Source organism: Mus musculus, chromosome 11 (assembly GCF_000001635.26).
Source record: "Mus musculus strain C57BL/6J chromosome 11, GRCm38.p6 C57BL/6J".
NCBI classification, from domain to species: domain Eukaryota; kingdom Metazoa; phylum Chordata; class Mammalia; order Rodentia; family Muridae; genus Mus; species Mus musculus.
Genome location: NC_000077.6, coordinates 61126182 through 61147132, shown reverse-complemented (window position 1 = coordinate 61147132; position 20951 = coordinate 61126182). Strand labels below are relative to the sequence as shown.

General features: G+C 46.2%; 1 protein-coding gene across 3 annotated transcripts in view; it reads right to left on the bottom strand.

The window, feature by feature from the left end:
• Window positions 1-20850, bottom strand: part of Tnfrsf13b (tumor necrosis factor receptor superfamily, member 13b) — a 26888-nt gene extending 6038 nt beyond the window's left edge. The window contains exons 1-5 of one of the 3 annotated variants that reach the window (XM_006533851.4): window positions 20318-20850; window positions 18283-18352; window positions 6184-6313; window positions 5642-5872; window positions 116-292 (exon numbers count right to left, since the gene is read on the bottom strand). In XM_006533851.4, the coding sequence (XP_006533914.1) occupies window positions 116-292; window positions 5642-5872; window positions 6184-6298 (523 nt within the window). In that variant the 5' untranslated portion in view covers window positions 6299-6313; window positions 18283-18352; window positions 20318-20850. Of the gene's footprint in view, window positions 1-115; window positions 293-4603; window positions 4650-5641; window positions 5873-6183; window positions 6314-18282; window positions 18353-20317 lie in introns of those variants that run through there. The other 2 variants (NM_021349.3, NR_157295.2) reach the window with 2 other exon arrangements.
• Between the last annotated feature and the right edge of the window lie 101 nt (window positions 20851-20951).

Here is a 20951-nt window from a genome sequence, read left to right as displayed (position 1 = left end):
CCACGCCGGTGGGCTCAGAGTGTGTCCACCCTGGATGCAGGGGTAGTGGTGGATAGCGGAGGGGAGAGTACTGCTGGTGATTGTCAGGGAAGGAAGCCTGGCTTTCCATACTTACGGTGGGCGTGGGGAGAGTTTGCTTGTGACCCACGTGGCCCGGCAGGCTGGCTGGGTAGTGGCTCTCCTCTACGCCTGAGGAAGGAGGCCAAGGCCACCAAGAAACAGCAGAAGATGGCGCAGAGGCAGACCCCCAGTGTGCAGTAGAGAGTCAGCTGGTCGCTACTTAGCCTCAATCCTGTGGGTGTTTCAGGATAAGCAAGTTCAAGGAGGGCACCTACTCCCCAGCGCCCCCTTCTGGAACGGTGCCTTATTTAGGCCTGTAGCTACATGTACCCTCCTCCATTCCAGGACTAAGTGGCCTCCTTACCATAGGCTTTCTTTTCACCTCATTAGGCCCAAGTAATCCACACAGCCATCCCCAGGTCCGCCTCACTGATGACGTGGGATTCCTTTTCTAGCCCCAAGACACTGCTATGCTTTCTGAGGTATTGGCCCCAGACTGATGACACCTTTCCCCAAGACCTTAAAGCTGGACACCTCTGGCGCTGGCCCATTCTGTTTCTCCACATGCTTTGGAGGCAGACAAACCCAGGGATGGATGGATGCATGCATGCATGTATGCATGCTTGTGTCCCGGGAGGGTGACTCCACCAAGCATCAGGTCCCCTGGGTGAGCTTAGACTTTGAAATAGGAACCAGGGAGATGACTGAGAGAAGTCTGGACCCAGGCATGATGTGGAATGGTCCTGGGAAGTGGGGCCATAGTTCACTTTACAGCTTGCGACTTGAACCTCGGGCTTTAATTAAGGACTAAGACCTTGTCTCTCAGTTCAAAGTTCTCTGCTCCTGACATTTCTCCTCCCAGACTTATCTTGTGGGTCTTGCAATGCAGGTGCTAAGGCATACTTTGTGCTAGTGAAGTGAGGGACCACTCCCTTGAAGGAGAAAGATGGAAGTAACAAAGTTTTAAAGGATTTATCAATAAATGCTCTCGAAAACACTGTTACACAAAAGTAAAGCAGCTAGCTAGAGAGGCCAACCCTGGCTGGCAGCGTTAACTCATCCCTCAGGAAGAGCAAAAATCTGCCAGCAGGGTGACCCCAGTTACAGCTGCCTTGGAAAAGCAGCCCTGCTCTTTCTCTGGAAAATGATGGCAATGCTTTACCCCGTAAATCTCCCCATTTGTCCAAACAACCAAGCCTTGGAACTTCTGTCTCTGCAGAACAAGGTATACTTGTTCAAAGTGTAACTTAGGGCCTGAGCCTGTATAAACTGAGGGGAATTTCTGTTCAGGGTCAGTTCCCTTGTGCGCATGCGCCAGACCTTGTCACAGGCTATTATTCGGGAGCTCTTCCTTTATCACGTGTGGTTTTCTCACTGGAAAAGCACAACAATCCTACAAAAGCTCAGCCTGTTCTGGGCGCCAGGTGCCTTTTGTACAAGACGTTCCGTAATTCCCCTGTTTGCTGATGGGATGGAGGATGGTGGGGGCAGGGAGGGCTGTCAATATCTTTGTTTTAAAAACTGGGATGTAACCTGCAAACCACCACGTTCACCACTTTAGTGAATGTTGAGTGGTTTTTTTTTTTTTTTAGGCATACTCATGAAGTTACATAAGTATTTGCGCTCCCCAATTTGAGGCTATTTTTTATCTCCAGAGAAAAACTTCCCATCCCATTAATGGGCCCTCCCCATCTTCTCTCGCCTGGCCCCCAATTACATTCACCTGTCCTATGTCTCTATGGACTGACTGGCCTGTTCTGGACACTTTGTATCTCACACTGATAGGTTTGGGGGAACTATTCAGGACAGTGTCCATGAGATATTGCTGGACAATTGTATTTAAAAAGAAAGAAGGGAGAAAGAGAGAGAGAGAGAGAGAGAGAGAGAGAGAGAGAGAGAGAGAGAGAGAGAGAGAGAGAGAGAGAGAGAGAAAGGAGACCTGATGGGATTCTGTTTCTCTTGTAAGTTGTCAGTTAGATGCTGACTTTAACAGACTTCCTGGCATTCACCCTTTATACAAACTGGAGTCTGATGTAACAAACAGCTCACTGCACAGATTCCTCATCCTTCTGCAGGGCTCAGGAGCATGGTCTAGCTAGCTGCACGGTTGCTAAGCAAAACTTACGTTAATCATGATGCTGAGACATTCTCCTCATTAACTTTGCCTCTTAACGTTCCTTGAGGAGGTTGTAACAGAGGAGACCCAATGACCAACTTCTGACCTTGAACATGGTCTCCTGCATGTGTGTACATCACACAGTGGGCAATGGTAATAAGGAGGACCAGGAGTCTCGCTGATGCTAACGTGTTCTTTCACCTATGCATGTCCTCTAATAAGGTCAAAACTATCCAACTATTTTAACTACACCCTCGATAAGAAGTATACTACACCACAGTCTCCCTTGCTGTGTGTCACAGCTGCTCTGTCACAAACGTGTTCAAAGAATACACACTGCTGTCACTCAGCTGCCTAATGTTCTGGATCTTTGCCAGGTGTCATCATGGTGCCTTAGACGGACCTTCCTCTGCAGGGGCTCTAAATGCTGCCTATTCTACATCACCTCTTTCGCCAGCTCATAAGCAGCCTGTGTCTCCAAGCCACTAAGCAAGTAGGGTGACCTCTGAGAAAGGGGAACGAGAGACTAGGAGTTAGACAGATTTCCCAGTAGGGAGACAGGGAGAGGGACTGTGACTAGGTAATAAAGATGGTGAACTTCCAAGATGGCTAGCTTCTTCCTCTTGAGACAAAAGTCTGGCAGTTTAAAACAAAGGTCTAGTGGGGTTTTCTCAGTGGAGCCCCCTGCTGATGGACTATGCTATGAGTTCAAGGCCAGATCAGAATCCCACAGTTGTGAGCCAAAGCTATCCTGGCCTTGTTCAACTTTGTTCTAACCAACCCTTGCTGGTCAGGCTGACCCACACCTTCAATCCCTGTACTTGAAAAGCGGAAGCAGGTGATTCTATTCAAGTTTGAGGTGTGCCTGTCTATGTAGCAAGTTCTAGGACAACCAGATCTACACACAAGTACCCTGTCTCAAAACAAAACCAACCAACCCACCCGAAATTTGGAGGGAAAGACCCTTCAAAGACTTAAAAAAATCAAAATCCAAGCCTTGAAGAGAGACAGAGTGTTCTGAGGCTCCCAAAACCCCTCTCTACTTGGTAGAAGGTTTTTCTCTCTGTCCCTCTTCTGGGTGTGTCTCCACCAGTCTCAAACTACTAACCAGTCAAGCATTCCCCACCCCCACCCCCCCACTCCCGGTCTGACTTGCTTCACCCTTTCACTTACACCTACTGGATTCTGAACCATTTCCTTACAGACGGCCCTCCTGATACTACCCACCTCACTGGCCTCTCCTCTCAGCTATCTGAATCCTCTTCCGGTTCTCAGTATTGCTGGGGACAAGGAGAAGGAACTGCCTTCCCTAGTCTAGGGAAATCCTTTCAAATCCTCGTCACCCCTCCTCATTCAAACCTAACCATGCCTGTGGGCTCCTAGAACCAACCTTCCCCCGACTCCCGGCCCCGCCACAGCTCACCAGTGTTCCTTCAACTCCAATACCTTTTTGAATAGCTCAAAATGAACTAATTAATTAAAATAAGCCTATGTCTCCCAGTCAGCCTGCAGCCTTTCATTGACATGTGTCCCTCTGCCTGGTACACTCCTCACTGTGGCAATGTCTGCTAAAGCTCAAATTGCCCTTCAAAGGGGAAACCACACCAGATAAGCGTTTTAACCATCATTGCCTGTCGTCAGACAGGACCCTTTGGGCGTTGCAGGACAATCAGCTCCATATGCTGGCCCAGTAGCTGCACTGGACCTATGCTCTTATGGTTTTTGTCTCCACCATTCTCCTTACCCCCCACAAAGCTCCAATCCCTATCTCTACACCCACATCAACAAGAGCAAAACAGAGCTATGGACCTATCCCACGTCCTGCCCGCTCTGGGCGTTCTTCCAGGACTACAAAGGAGAATAGCAGGAATGGACTTATTTATATCAGTCAATCTCTCCATATAAGCAGAGAGCCTCAGTTTCAGAACAGCTGCACACCTTTCAAGCCCACCTCCCAAGAGCACTAACAGATCAAAACTGGCTCAAGACCAGACACAGAGAATCCAGCAACAAGCCTCTTCTGGATGGGCTCCCGGTTGCTGCCCCTCCTGGCTCCTTACCCCTTTCCTCCTTATCATCCTCATACGGACAGTTTACCCTGTCTTTTAAACTCTTTACAGAGGTTCCTCCTGGACTGTATCACTGTCTTACCCTGGTCAGCCACACCAAGATGAAGTAAAGACAGTACTTCTTCTAGAGTCACTCCAGACTTGAGAACCCACAAAACAATGTCTCCCTCGCTCCCAGCAGAAAGTCGTCGCCAGATAGGAAATGGCAACCCCAGACCTTATATGTAAAGGGTCTTGAATTAAAGGAAATCCATCCCAACACAAGACCAATGCCCTAAAACAAGGTCCCAGGAAATCTGCCACCCATGGACTTCCCAGAAAGCAGCTTCCCCTGGAAGGTCAGAGTAAATCAACTGACCTATCTTCCATCTTGCCGTTCCAAGAATCGGATCACAGAGAAAGGCAGCTCACTTCCTCATTCTGCCTCTAACAAGACCCTCCCCTCTTCCTCTCTATTCTTAGCTAGACCAACCCCCAAAACATGTAATTTGCATTGCTCTGCAAGTTCAAATGCTGTGCCTCTGGGTCTTGGGGCCCTGTCTCTCAGACCGACAGATGTCACCTTTTACCATGTAGGTTGATCTGAATTTCTTCTCTCTCTCTCTCTCTCTCTCTCTTACCTTCTTTCTTCCTTCCTTCCTTTCTTCCTTTCTTTCTTTCTTTCTTTCTTTCTTTCTTTCTTTCTTTCTTTCTTTCTTTCTTCCTCCTCTCTCTCTCCTTCTTTTCTTCCTCTCTTCCTCTCTTCCTTTCTTCCTTTCTCTCTCTCTTTTTTCATTCTTTCTCTCTCCTTTTCTTTCTTCCTTTCTTTCTATGTATCTTTCTTTTTTTTTTAATTTTCCTCTAATTGTTTGATTCTCACATGTACCACAAAGTTTGCCACCCACATCAAGCCCTGTAGAATCATTCTCTTCAGCTCTGTTCTGGGCTGGGCCCTGTTTTATCCCATAGACTAAGAAGCTCAGAGAGGCTGTGTAGAAAGGGACTGGCTAGGTCATGACCATGTATTGCATATCTCAAAATCTAAGGGAGTGTGTGCATGGCTCATGTGCTGACGTCTTGACTAACACCAGGGGGATCTGGGTCCAGTCCCAGCACTGCAGAATATCAAGGGGAAATTTTAAACAGATTTGAATATTTTCACTACAAAGAAATGATTAAGCGTTTGAGGTAACAGACTTGAGCAGTGTATACCATATGGATGCGACAAAATTTCCCACAGGCTTCTGAAATTTTGATCTAAACAATTTTTTCCCCTGGTGTGACCTCCCTGGCTTCTGGATATTTGCCTAGAGTCTGAGCCTCTTGAACTAAAGACACTTGTTATTCCAGCACGCTGCCCCGGCTCCTACCCATCCTCATCTTCAGATGCCTTAGGCTCTGGCCTGGGGTCACTCACCTGGACCATGCTCAGATCCCTGGTGCCTTCCTGAGTTGTCTGACCTGACTTCCACCTCCCCGGCCTGTGGTCTCCCGAGCTCGGGCTGGAGGTTCGCCTGGCTTCTGGGCCTTTTCTCACAGAAGTGGGCACACTGCTGAGGGTGCTGTGTGCAGGTGGAGTCACAGCTGACGCAGGCCCCCAGGAGATGGTCGTAGTACCTGCCTTGCTCTTTTCGGCAATTGATGAATTCTGTGGGACAGAAAAAAAAATGCTGCCAGGTGTTCTGGGCTCACAGGAGTTTGGGTGTCTGACCCTAGACTACGTCAGAGCGAAGAAACAAAAACAAACCAACGCTATATTTCAGTGTGAAGACAGCAATTCCAGAATGGTTGGGCCCTCTGGCACATCACATTCTGATATCTATATCATTATCTATATATTTGTATCTATATATCTGTATATCTATATATTCAGAAAGGCCAGGGGGGTTCTGTGTGTGTGTGTGTGTGTGTGTGTGAGAATCACTCAGCCATCCCATGGCCCCAGACTCCAGAACTTACTGCAGAAGTCTGTACAGGTGCGCTGGCTCCTCTGGCTGCAGGTCAGTGCACAGGAGACACAGGATTTCCTTGAGGAGTCCCAGTACTGATCTTTGGGGCAGAATGCCATAGCCATGCCTGGTCACCAATCCTGTGGAAGGAGAGATGGAGAATTAGGACAGCAGGTGGGCAAATGCTCTCCTGACCCATTCTGAGATGTTCTCTGTTTCAGCAGGCAGAGCCAGCGTCCAGCCGCAGCTGAGGTCAGGGGTGACTTCTTCACTCTTTAAACCTCTGTTTCTCATTTGTAAAATGTTTTGTCTATGGTCTCTCCCTTATACTGTTGTACCCTGACTGTCCCCACATTGTCCTCCATGTGTACCAGGTCTCCTCCCCAGGGTCCCCGCTTACGTCTCCCTCATCTTTGACATCTGTCTAAACCTCATTACCCCGGAGGACTGTTGGAACCAGAGGGCTGTGAGGAACGATTTGGGTTGAGACAAGCTGGCACTGATATAGATACCCAGCACCGACTGAGGTGCTGATGTTGGACAGCAGAAGGTTATGAGCCAGCACAAAATGGCCGACACTAGATGTTTGGGGAACCCGAAAGCAAACAGTGATGTCATCTCTTCTCTAGCTATCCCCGACAGAATGACATTTTTGTGTGACTCTGTATAAATATGGCCTTGAGGTCACAGGCAAGGGCTTTAGCCTTCACCTTTGACAGCTAGTCTGGGTATGTCTGCCTGTAGACCTAGATGCCTTTGAGGCCTGTGTGCCCGTCTGCATGTGTGTAGGCTTGTGCCTAGGCACCTACCATTGTCTGTCTAACAGTCTGTGTGGAAGCCTTTAACCAGAGTGAATAAAGTATCTTTAAAAAGATTTATTTGTTTTAATTTTATGTGTATGTGTGTATATGTATTTATATATACCACATATATGCCTGGTATCTGTGGAGGCCAGGAGAGGGTGTCGGGTCCGCTAGAACTGGGGTTATAGGTAATTGTGTCCTGCTTTATGCTTGAAACTCGAGTCCTGTGCAAAAGCAGCAATTGCTCTAACCGCCAAGCCACTCCTCCAGCCCCAGTCCAGTATCATCCTCATCTGTCCAAGGCTCCCTCATCTCTTCAATCTCCTTGCCCCACGTGACCCTCCTCTTTTCATGGCATCAGAACAGGGGCCTGGAAGAGACCCTACTGTCCTCCATGCCCAGGCGCCCCTTCTGTACACAGAATCATTGCTCCTCACTATGGCCTTGGCATTCATGAGGGAAACTGCTTCCTGCCATTGTTTAAATTCACTATGTGATGGTTTGTATATGCTTGGCCCAGGGAGTGGCACTAGTAGGAGGTATGACCCTGTTGGAGTAGGTGTGTCACTGTGGGTGTGGGCTTTAAGGCCCTCAACCTAGCTGCCTGGAAGCTAGTCTTCCTCTAGCAGCCTTCAAATGAAGATGTAGAACTCTCAGCTCCTCCTGTGCCATGCCTGCCTGGATACTGCCATGTTCCCACATTGATGATGATGGACTGAACCTCTGAACCTGTAAGCCAGCCCCAATTAAATGTTGTCCTTATAAGAGTTGCCTTGGTCATGGTGTATCTTCACAGCAGTAAAACCCTAACTAAGACACAGCACAAGCATCATTTGGCAAGGTCTGGTCATAACTTTCTGTCCAGCGCTGGGTCCTCAGGACTTAGGTGCCCACTAAAAAACCAATATTTTCAAAACAGCCCTGGCCAGTGCCAAGCCTACAGCAGGCACTCAGTGGTTTTCCCCTTTCTTGTTCACTGATACAAGAAACATTACAGCAATGCTTTGTATAAAGTCCATGTCTTTTGCCAGTGTTAAAGACACCATTACAGCCCATACCAAGACTGAGCTCACTTCCTGTACCTAGTGACTCCGTGTGGCTAGCTCCCATCAGGAGAGTGAATATTCTGACTTGTCACTATGGGTTGACAGACCCTGTCTGGCACATTACAGACATGATCCTCATCTCCTCAGAGCTACATGGCAGCAGTCCACTTTGATGCTAGAATGCCTTCACTCTGACTCTCGTCTGTTGTGGCCACAGCTTCTCCTGAAGCACTTTTCAAGGTGTTTGTTTACTCTTCAATGCAAGCAAGCTGAGTTGAGCCAAACCTCTGAGCTGAGCCTCATTCTCTCTCTCTCTCTCTCTCTCTCTCTCTCTCTCTCTCTCTCTGACAGGTATCGGTAGCACACAGCCCGCCCCCCTGCAGACGTACTGGAAGCAGAAGGTAGTGACTGCAGGGGCAGGCAGTAGCAGCACTCTGGAAGCTGGCAGGCCCAGGAACAGCTCTAGGGTCCTTCCTGGCATTGGGAGTGAGGAGAATCTGTCTGCCCTGACACCCTTCCTCCAGCCTGCACCTAAGCAGAACACGTCAGGTCTGTAAAATCCATTCCCTCCACGGTGTGTCTGGCTAAAAGTTACAAACACATTTCCATGGGGAAATGGACTTTGGGGAGGGAGATGCTGAAAGGCACCCTCTGTGGGAAATTCTCTCCAACAGTGGCCAGGATCATGATCAATCACACAGGAACAAAGCAACCCTGGGGTCACAGTGAGGCAGAGGGATGCCCAGCCAGAGTGGAGCTTAGCCATGACAGCTCACACTGTCTCACTGGAGCAGGATGACCCAAGTCACAGGGCTGGTGTCACCGAGGCAGGCAAACAGGGATAGTTTAGCAACATAGACTATACCTTGTTTTAGTTCTGCAAGCCCGGCTCCTGGCTACCAGCTCCTTCCCCTGCACATACCATACCCTCACCCCTCTTCACACAATGCACCTACCGACCTCAGATCCCCGTCTTTGTGGAGCTACACTTCTCTCTGAACAAGGTAAGTTGTTCTGCTCCTAACAGCCAGCAAATTTGTTTTTATTCAAACATATTCCTAATGTACCAATGGGAAGAATAGGGAGGCCAGTCCAACTGGAACTGGTTCGCGGTGCCTATAGGGTAAGATAAAGCTGTGTCCTCAGGCCAGGAGCTTTTAGGGAGAATCCACTATTATCCAGAGTATGCATGTGCATGATCAGGCATGCATATGACTAAAATCAGATGCATTATGGGAAAAGACATGAGCAATAGAAAAAATGGCTTTCTGACTTAGCCTTATCAATCAGAAAAGGGACCTACACCCTAAGCTCCTAAATTCTCCTTCTCTTCAGCCCCATAAAGAAAAGACCCAAGTCATAACAGGGCTTGAGTGCCTTCTTCACTCTGGTGGCCCGGGGCTCCTTTGCAGTGTCCCCTGATCATTTCTATTGCATTTGGTAACATTTTCTTGCTACTTTGTAGTCGATACGAGCTTTTGTTCTGCTGTTGAATGAAATACCAAGAATCTGCACACAATCAGCCAGGCAACCACCCCAACCCCTAATTATAAAACCAGAGCAGAGGGGATGCTGGCTCACCTAGAGCCCAGTGAGGGCCAACGAGAGTTAATATCCAGACTGCTCTTTACTACAGTGTCTCACCATTAAAATAAGACAAGATAAACAAAAAGCAAAAGAGCACAACAACAAAACCCCCCAGTCTTACTAAAAGTATACAAAAGATTCAAGTAGACAGTTCTCAAAAGAAGACACAGAGATTGCTCACAGGCATTGGAGAAGACGCTCGACATCATGGCTCATCAGGAAAGCCACAACTGGCTCCCCAACCCTGGTTAGAATGGCTGTCATTAATAGCTGGGCTGTAGAGAAAAAGGAATGTTTGTACAATGCTGGTGCAACAGTTATGAAAATGTCTTTAAAAAGTAAAAGTAGAATCAGTGCATGGCCCAGCAGCTCCATCAGTGGGTGCTGTGGTGGTTTGGATGAGAACGGCCCCTATAGGCTCGTGTGTTTGAATACTTGGCCCCCAGTTTGTGGAACTGTTTGGGAAGGATTAAGAAGTTTGACCTTGTTGGAGGAGGTGTGGTCCTGTTGGAGGAGGTGTGTCACTGTCAGCCCACACCATTCCTAGTGTTTCTCTCTGCCTCTCTCAGCCTAGTGCATGTGGATAGAAAGGTACTGCTCCAGCACCATGCCTGCCTGCCTGCTGCCATGCTCCCCACCATGATGACCATGAACTCAAACCCTTTGGAACCAGGAGTCCCCGAATTACACACTTTTATAATCTGTCTTGGTCAGGTGTAACTAGGACAGGTATTTGTCCAAAAGTAATGAAATTAGAAGATGAAGACATAACTTTGCTGCCATGATTATTATAGCTTATCATCGCCAAGATTTGGAATTAACTTAATTGGCCAACAATGAATGAACATATAAGGAGGATGTGATATCTATATGGTGGAATATTACTCAGCCATATAAAGGGCGAAGTTCTGTTTTGTTTGAACACCATAAGTAGACTCAGAAGACATTACTTTAATCAAAATAAGCCACAGAAAAGCAAGAGTTACGTGAGCTCATTCTATGCAACCAGTAATAGCAACTTACAACGGCAGAGAGAGCAGTGGCTGCCACAGCTGGGAGAGAACAGGTGGACAGAGCGATGTTGTAAGAGGATGGGAGAATGTGCGTATGTTCTGTTGCTCGGCAAGGAATCTACAGTGAACGATAACATCTATCGTAAAATCGCTGGAAGAGAACCTTAGCTCTCACCACACACACAACAAACATCGGGTGGTGGTTAGGCTGACCACCCTGGTTTCATCGTTACAGGATGTAGACACATGCTGAAAAGTCGCTGCACCCATAAATATGTGCAGCTGCTAGGCACTGGCCTACATTTTTAAAAAGAAACAAAGACCCGAAGCTTCCTAAATCTGAAGAAAGACAGGGATACACACATGAGAAGCTCAACAAGGTCCAAGGAAAATGCCAATATACCAGGCCTGGCGCCGCAGGCCTGTGACTCCAGCCACTGGGAGGGCTGGGGCAGGCCGCCCAACTTAGCAAGACTATATCAAAATTGAAAGTAGTAAATAAAATAAATAAGCATTTTAAAAGGCAGGAATAGCTAGCTCTCAGTGCTAGAGCGTTTGCTTAATATCTCTGAGATCCCAGGGTCAATCTTTAGTGTAAAGAGAGAGAAAGCGAGCAAGGGGAGGCAGGAAGAGGAGGGGAGTGAGAGGAGAGAGACAGAGCGAAAGAGGGAGAGAGGAAGGAAGGGATTAAAAAAAGAAAAACCAAAAAAAAAAAAAAAAAACTAGCCGGGTGTGGTGGTACATGCTTTTAATCCCAGCACTCGGGAGGCAGAGGCAGGCCGATTTCTGAGTTCGAGGCCAGCCTGGTCTACAAAGTGAGTTCCAGGACAGCCAAGGCTACACAGAGAAACCCTGTCTCAAAAAACCGAAAGAAAGAAAGAAAGAAAGAAAGAAAGAAAGAAAGAAAGAAAGAAAGAAAGAAAGAAAGAAAAACCGAACCGGGCGTGGTGGTGCACACCTTTAATCCCAGCACTCGGGAGGCAGAGGCAAGCGGATTTCTGAGTTTGAGGCTAGCCTGGTCTACAAAGTGAGTTCCAGGACAGCCAGGGCTATACAGAGAAACCCTGTCTCGAAAAACCAAAACAAAGAAAAAAAACCCCTCAAACGTGTGCCATGATACATTACAGTAAAATTATAGAACCCAAGGGTAGGGTCTGGAGAGATAGCTCAGAGGTTAAGAGCACTGACTGCTCTTCCAAAGGTCCTGAGTTCAATTCCCAGCAACCACATGGTGGCTCACAACTATCTGTAATGGGATCCAATACACTCTTCTGGTGTGTCTGAAGACAGCTACAGTGTACTCATATACATAAAATAAATAAATCTTTAAAAAAAAAAAAAAAGACCGCAAGGGTAAAGAAAATTGTTAAAGTGGCAAGACAAAAGCAGCCTGTGGGCTGGGGAGGTGGGCCAGCAGGTAAGGCCCTGACGGTCTCAGTTTGACTCCTGGGATCCCCATAGAGGTTAATGAAGAGAACTGAGTCTGCCAAATTGTTTTCTGAACTTCACTTGCCTGCTATGGCACATGGTTCCCCCCTCCCCAACACACACACCCCTGCCTCTCTTTCATACACACACACACACACACACACACACATTGTCATTATAAAGAGAAGGAGGAAGAGGAGGAGACGACAACTTGCTATGTACCAAGGATCTTCTGGAAAATTAATGGAGAGAGAAAGATGGGTCTAAAGGCCTGGAAGAAAGTGGTCAGCCACAAGTTATGTCCTGGGCAAAACTGCCTGTCAGTAATGAAGGAGAAATTAAGACATTTCCAGAAAGAAAAAAGTAAGGGAGCAGATTGCTGGTATCAAAGGCCGCCAAGAGTCCTTTGTGTGGAAATGGACGTCACTAGACAGAGCCTAGAAAGGAGAAGAAACACTAATAGTTCCTGCTTGGGAAAACATTATTTTTGACTTTGTTTTCCTTTTATGTATATGGCATTTTGCCTGCATGTATGTCTATATGCCATGACACTCGGTGTCTGCAGAGCCCCTGGGGCTGTAGTTACCAAAAGCTCTGAGTTGTCATGTGAGTTCTGGGAACCAAACCCAGGTCTTCTGAAAGAGCAGCTAGTGTTCTTAACTGCTGAGCCATATCTCCAGCCTCTGTTTTATTTTACTTTTTGAGACAAGGTCTCTTTAGGTAAATCTAGCTGGCCTGGAACTCTCTCTGTAGGCCAGATTGAACTCAAACTCAAGGTCTCTACCTCCTGAGTGATGGGATTAAAGGCATGTACCAGCCACCATGTCTGGGTATTTAATTAATCAGTCAGTCAATCAATCAATCAATCAATCAATGTGTGTATGTATATATATGTATATATGTGTGTATGTGTGTGTGTGTATAAGTGTTGTGTATATGTGTGTATGTGTGTGCATGTCTGTGTGTATGCATATGTGTGTGTGCATGTGCATGTGTATATGTGTGTGTATGTGTGTATGTATGTGTGTGTATACGCCCTTGTGTGTGCACTAGAGTTCATGTGGTACTGGGTACTGAACCTAGAGCTTTGAAGATGTCAGACAAGCACTCTTCCAGCAAGTGCTATCCCCAGCTCTTTTCTTTATTGTATTTTGAGACAAGGCCTTGTTAAATTGGCCAAGGTTGACCTTGAACCCCTTCTCTAGCCAAGGTAGATCACAACTTGTGATCTTCCTGCCTCAGCTTCTCAGGTACCTGAGTTCATGAGCCTCCACCACCAGGTCAGCCAAGATAAACTTCAATTATTGTATACTTGTTATGAGTTGAAGCTCCTATTTCACTACCTAATTTAATAAACACTACATAAAACAATCACTAAAAAACCTGTGTCAATCATTCATGTTCAAAGAGGAAACATGCAGCAATGTATTCATAAACAGCATAAAAGCAAAAGGGCAGAGATTTTTAGGAACTGTGTTTTGCAAATTAATGAAACTAAGTAGATATTCAAATTAAAATATTACAAGATCAAGTTGTTACTTGTAAATTTTAAGATAGTCACTAAGACAATAAATTAAAAATCTGCAGAAAAGAGGAGAGGCAGTGGTCCGGCTCAGTGGGTCCAGGAGCCTACTACCCATCCTGAGGACCTGAGTTCAGTCACCTGAACCCACACAGTAAAAGGAGAAAATCGAATTGTCTTCTGACCTCTACTCACCATGGTACCCGAGCCCAACACATACACGCATTCATGCACAAAATAAATAAAATAGAAGCAATATATAAACAGCAGAAACAAATCTTTATCAGAAAAAATATTAAACATAAATAATCTGAACTCTCTGTTTAAAGGAAGAAATGGGCAGAGAGATATGCAAAAACCACAAGATTAATCTCTGTGCTATTTATAGAAGATTTGTTTTTGTTTGTGGTGTTACAGGTGGAGCCCAGGGACTACAGACTGCTAGACAGTTTCCACCTCTTAGCCACGCCCCAACCCCAACACAAATCAAAGGACACAGAAGATTTAAAAATAAAATTATGGAGCAAGATATTTCCTGCATTGCCAGGTTGTGGTGGCTCAGGCCTTTAATCCCAGTATTTGGGAGGAAGAGACTGCAAATCTTTGTGCATTCAAGGATAGCCTGGACTACAGAGCAAACCCCAGGGCTACACAGAGAAACCCTGCCTTGAAAAGCAAAAATAAAGGGAAAAAATGCAAATCATGCCCAAAGAACAGATGCAAATTTACAACTATTGTCAGACAAAATACATCGTATGTCAAAGCCCCAAAGAGACATTAAAAGAAATAAAACCACAGACCAATATGTCTTATGAATACTGGGACAAGCGCCTCAAAAAATGTCAGCACATGCACCCCACAGCATGTTATTCGCTGTGATCAAAAGGGGGTTGTGCTTAGGCTGCTCCAAGGATTCGGCTTTGCAAAGAGCCATCGCTTCCGTGTACAACAATGAAAGAATTAAGAGGGAACGACACAGTCGGCCAAATGGGTACAGAAAAGCCTTTGAGAAAATCCAACACCTTTTCATGGTAAAACAAACCAACACAAAACTTCTGGCTGATTACTCCAAGTCCCAGATCCTGTGGTATTTACTTCTGGGTCAAGTATGCCTCATCCAATTCTCTAGAAACTATGTATCAGCACCCTGTGAACATGAACCTGTGAACACGGTTGCTGCATACACATGAAATTTAAGTAAAGGCCTGGCCCAAACCTGGCACTTAGGCAAAATGACAATGGTAGTTATCATGGTGATAGACACATAGATACACAGATAGATGATACATACATACATACATACATACATACATACATACTGGAATGAATAGTTACATGGTAAAAATATTAGCAACCAGACGCCATTGAATTCTCATAAGCTCACAAAGAGCAGTCCTTAAGAAAACTAAGGAACAATTTAACTTATGGTGGCATAAAATAAAGAAATAAAATACTTAGTAAAGTTAGCCAATGAGGTGAAAGAAGTGTATGCCAAAAATTATATAGAATATTGTGGAAAGAAATTACCTAAAAAAAAAGCCAAAAGATACCCTGTGTTCATAGACTAGAAGACTTAAGAAGTCAATATGGCCCAAAGCAACCTACCAATCAGAATTTAGAACAGAATCCTAATGACTTGTTAAAAAACATAAATAGGAAACCCTATCCTAAAAATTCAAATGGAATTACTAGGACCTGAGAATAATCTTTAAAAGAAGGGCGAGCTGGGGTCACTCTTCCTGGCTCTGAAAGAGGCAGAGCTGCTGCAGTCCACAGCGTGGTGAAAGCACAGACAGGGGTCTGACCAGAGCAGCTGGATAGGGAAGGCAAACCAGTCTTCACCTGTATGAGCAGATGGCTTCCTTGCAGGCGTACCGTGAGCATTCAACGGGGCAAAACCCAGTCTTCTCAATGAATAGCTGATATCATTTAAATTAGGGTGTCATACATTTAAGATGTTATACCAGCGTTGAAGGGAAAGCTGGATGGACACATGCAAATGGAGTTAAGTCCTTACCTGATATCATTAAAAAATAATAAAACTCAAAGGGCTGGGTGTGGTAACCCATCCCTTTAATCCCAGCACTCAAATGCAGAGGTAGGCGGAACTCTGTGAGTTCGAGGTCAGCCTGGTCTACAAAGGGAGTTTCAGGATGGCCAGAACTGTTACACAGAAAAACCCTGTCTCAAAAAAAAAAAAAAAAAAGTAAACAAACAAATAAAATCAATTGATCAAAGAAGGACAAGGGGAAGAAGGTGTCCCCAGCCCTTAAAGTCATCAAGAAACAGGAGGCTAAAAAGGTGGTCAACCCTTTGTTTGAGAAAAGGCCCAAGAAGTTTGGCATTAGTCAGGACATCCAGCCCAAAAGAGATCTAACATGCTTTATCAAATGGCCCTACTACATCAGGCTGCAGCGGCCAAAAGCCATCTTCAATAAGTGGCTCAAAGTACCTCCTGCCATTAACCAGTTCACCCAGGCCTTGAACAGGCAAACAGTTACTCAGCTGCTTAAGCTTGCCCACAAGTACAGGTCAGAGACAAAGCAAGAGAAGAAGCAAAGGCTACTGGCCTGTGCTGAGAAGAAAGCTGCAGGCAAAGGGGACGTCCCAACTAAGAGACCCCCTGTCCTCTGAGCAGGAGTCAACACAGTCACCACCTTGGTGGAGAACAAGAAGGCTCAGCTGGTGGTGATTGCCCATGACGTAGACCTCATTGAGCCGGTGGTTTTCCTGCCCTGTGTCGAAAGATGGGGATGCCCTACTGCATCATCAGGGAAAAGCCAGGCTGGGGTGCCTGGTCTACAGGAAGACATGTACCACTGTTGCCTTCACACAGGTTAACTCAGAAGACAAGGGTGCTCTGGCTAAGCTGGTCAAAGCTAGTAGGACCAATTATAATGACAGATATGACAAGATTCACTGCCACTGGGAGGCAACGTCCTGGGTCCTAAGTCTGTGGCTCACACTGCCAAGCTGGAAAAGGCAAAGGCTAAAGACCTCGCCACTAAACTTGGTTAAATGTACACTAAGTTCTCTGTACGTAAATATTAATTACAAAATTACCTTCCCGGAAAAAAAAAAACTAACTAAAAATTGGGCTAAAGAGCTGAATAGATATTTCCCCCAAAATACGCATGAATGAACAACAAGCACAGGGAAAGGCTGGACCCAGCTCAGCACTGGGCAAAGGCAAACTCAAACCAGCAAGAGGCCACATCCCCTGCTAAGGACTGCTGCTACAGTGCAGGGACAGAAAGTGAGGACTGCAGGTGTCAAATGGGACTAGGCAGTGTTGTGACCACTTTGTCAAGTGGCTTGGCAACTATTTAAAAATTCAACCAAGTCACCACGGGAGCCAGCAATTCCACACCTGGGTAGCTGTATAGCCAAAAGGATGAAAACACACTGCCCAAAATATAACCACTCTCACAAAAGCATTTTTCTCTGTCCCCAGTGAGTGGCAACCACTCGAATGCTGGCCATCTGATGAATGAATAAAAAATAGTTTATCCCTAAAATGTGATATTATTTTAGCTATGAACATGTAGCTATGGTCATGCTACAAAATGGGTGACCTGTGAAAACATGTGAATCACTAGGGAACACGGAATCACAGCACACACTGAGCGCGATGCTGCTGATACAAAATATCCAAAAAAAAAAAAAAAAAAAAAAAGCAAACCTCTAGACATGGGAGATCCGTTAGCTGTGGTCTGAGGCTGGAGGTGGGAGAAAGTAAGATTAATAAGGATTCTTTTGGGATATCGGAAACATCCTAAAATTAGGTTGTGGTGATAGGTACACAATTGTGATTCTACTAAAAACGGAAATTCTTTTAAGTGGAGCTACTGCCATCCCTGTGGAGTGAGTGAGACGAGCAGGTCAGCTTGAGAGAGGCTCCAGGACCCACCACAGCCACGGCCTCAGACCGCAAGACTGACCAGAAGAAGCTATGCCCACCCTTCTTTCTCACCCACCAACCAGATCCATGTAAAGCCCAGAAGCCCCGCCCAGCCCCTAGGATGGGCAGGAGACCTCCAAGAGTGACGGCAACTGAGTCAGAAAAGGAAGCTTGAGGAGACAGCACTGCTGGTAGATAGCAGGGAAGGAGGAACTCCTCTTGTAACCTAGACCGGTTCCTGCGAACCCTAAAACCCAAGAGTCGGCAGCACCTCCAATTTCTGGAGGCCTCCTGACATGCTTGTCTAGATGGCAAGGCGCTGCTCCACGGAAAACTGATGAGGCAGATTAGTCTGAAACCTTCTTTTAAAAAGTCAAGGCAGCAGCTTGCACCACACAGAAAGACCCGGCATATCTGCACCGTGGTGCTACAGGCTCCTGACCAGGACTATAAGGTTACACTCCGTACCACATGCAAGGCAGGGGCGCATCACGCCGCTCCTCTTCCAAGCCCCAAACTGATGGGTCTTCTCACCCCTTAGTCCAGGCGTCGAGGAAGGCAACTTGGAATTCTTGCGCCTTTTAAAAACTGGATGCAGTTTGGGATAGGGGGTGGCGCACGCCTTTCATCCCAGCCCTTGGGAGGCAGAGGCAGGAGGAACTCTGAGTTCAAGGTCAGTCTCATCTACAGAGAGTTCCAGAACAGCCAGGGCTATACAGAGAAACCCTATCTTCTTAAAAAAACAAAACAAACAAAAAACAAAGCCAAAAACTTGGACACAGGACATGTTTGACTATTATTGTGAATACCTTTAAAGAGGAAGGGAAGACTCGGCTTTCAATACCAGTCAGGTGCCTGTTGTGAGCGAGCAATCCTACGCTGCAATAGAACAAAACAAGACAGTTTTAAGAACGCAAGGCCCAGCTGGGCGTGGTGGAGCACGCCTTTAATCCCAGCACTCAGGAGGCAGAGACAGGCAGATTTCTGAGTTCGAGGCCAGCCTGGTCAACAAAGTGAGTTCCAGGATAGCCAGGGCTATACAAGGAAACCCTGTCTCGAAAAACCAAAAAAAAAAAAAAAAAAAAAAAAGAACACAAGGCTCAAATTACAGCATTTTGCTATTAATCCAATATTAATCCGAATAGTTTACTTGTGCATATATATGTATATGTATATATATATACATATATATATATATATATATATATATATATATATATATATATACATACATACACACACACACCAGTTTTCTATTTGAGTAAAACAAAATTGTTATGTGAAATACATTAAAGTGGTTACTTTCATTTTAATGGCTTTCTATTACTACTACTACTATTACTATGTTTTTTTGAGGCAGGATCTCACTATGTAGCCCTGACTGTTCTGAAGCTCTCTGTAGACCAGGCTGGCCTCAAACTCACAGAGATCTGCTTACCTCTGCCTCCCAAGTGCTAGGGTTAAAGGTGTGTGCCACTAACCTAGCCAGTGGTTTTCTAGTTTTAATTTCAAGTGTAACTGCTTTAGTTTTTATTATTATAGAGAAACTATGAATGGAAAGAATATATACCTATTTCATGATAATACAAATGTAATAAATATTAAAATAATTATTTTAAATGTTAAATTATTTAAAATACTGAAATAAGGTAGAGGATTTTTTTCTAACTTCCCAGAACCTTTGAATGTCACTTTTCAAGAGGGTCTGAAGGGTTGACTGCAGATTTGCGGTTTGAGGCCCATTTTGTAGGTGAAGAGAAGAGACTTATCCGAGGCCAAGGGCCAGTGTGCAAACTAAGAACAGCAGTGACTTGAACTCTCCACCTGTCTGGGCTCTCACTGAAGCACTGGAAAGCTAATGTGGGTTCCAGAACATTCTTCCCTGATTCCTAACTGCTGGTCCCAGGTCCTCTGACATTTCCTTTTGGGTCAAGATGGCTCCTGACCATCACCTCTTGCGATTCTCTGTGAAACTCATTCGCATCCTTGGTGGACATGGTTGCTGGACAGAGATGGAAATCCTAGCAAAGGCCTGCCTGAGTCTAGCTTGGGTAGGGGGATGGGTCGAGAGCTGCTGTGAGTGGTGGGTCCTGATGACTTTGCCTTGGAGGAAACTTTTTTTTTTTTTTTTTGGTTTTTCGAGACAGGGTTTCTCTGTGTAGCCCTGGCTATCCTGGAACTTACTTTGTAGACCAGGCTGGCCTCGAACTCAGAAATACAGAAATCCGCCTGTCTCTGCCTCCCGAATGCTGGGATTAAAGGCGTTCGCCACCACCGCCCAGCTTGGAGGAAACTCTTTAAGGAAACTCTTTAACACTATAGGATAAACAGCTCTGATTCATCAGCAAAAATCAGCAAGAAAAATAAGAAGGCAGATGGGGATAGGTAGAGTCTGAAATACAGAACCCACTTTTCTCCTGAGGGCCATGAAGGTCTGATTTGAATCTGCCCACCGAGGACACACATCATCAGCACTTCGCGCTCAACACCTGTGCTCGTAGGCGCGTCACGATATTAAGAGTTCTTAGAAATTCACAGCAGTTAAGTGCGGGCAGAGATCTAAATGCTGCATCTCGAGGCATCCAAAATTTACCAGATTCACTTCAAACTAATCCAGGGGCACAAGGAAACAAATCTGGAGCACGTGGATAGAAAAAAGAAGGTTCCTGCCTGTTTGGCTGACCCCACTGGCAGGCAAGACCTGACCCCCGGAGGCCTCTTCCGTGTGCAGGACTGAAGCTGTCCCAAAGCTGAGTAGCCTTAGCTTGTGCCGTGGTGGCACTGCTAGATCTCCAGCCCCCGGAGCACCCTCTTGGCCCTCACCCACCACGGCTGGCTACTCACCACGCTCCTGCGCCAACAGCTCCAGCCTCCTGCCTGCCCTGGCCTACACCACTCATTACTCAGGGCGTTTATTATTAGCCTGAGATTTTGTTAGGCCTAGGCCACACTTCCTGGGTTTTCCCCTTCGACCTGGGGATGTAAATAAGCCACCCTGCTGACCTGCGCCTGCGCTTTAGTCCAGGGAGGACAGGTAAGCGACCTGTCGCTTTTGGCTTAGCAGTGAGGGCTTAGCCTGGTTGTATTAATGACAGGGCTTTGACACTTCTAGATCTTCTCTGGCCCGGCTCCTGCGCCTGGTTCCTGTCCACTGCCCACTGCCCACTCTCCAGGCTAGGATGTCCAAACAGCTCTTGTCCTCCCCACATAGCCTTCCCTCCTCTTGGACCATTACATCCTGTGCTGCTGCCTGGTCAGTTCTTGCTGTCTCTTTTTCAATGATCAGTTGAGATGTCACCTCTCCCACGAAGCCATCTGTGATTGCTCCCAGGACGTTAGGTGTTACGTGCAGTCCCTGTAGATCTGGGTTTTGCTTCAGGGTCTGATACCTTGGTAAGGACTTGTATATAAATTGTCTCGTACCTCCATGCCCTCATTTGAAAAGTGGGCCCTTGAGTCATTGTGAGAATGACATGAG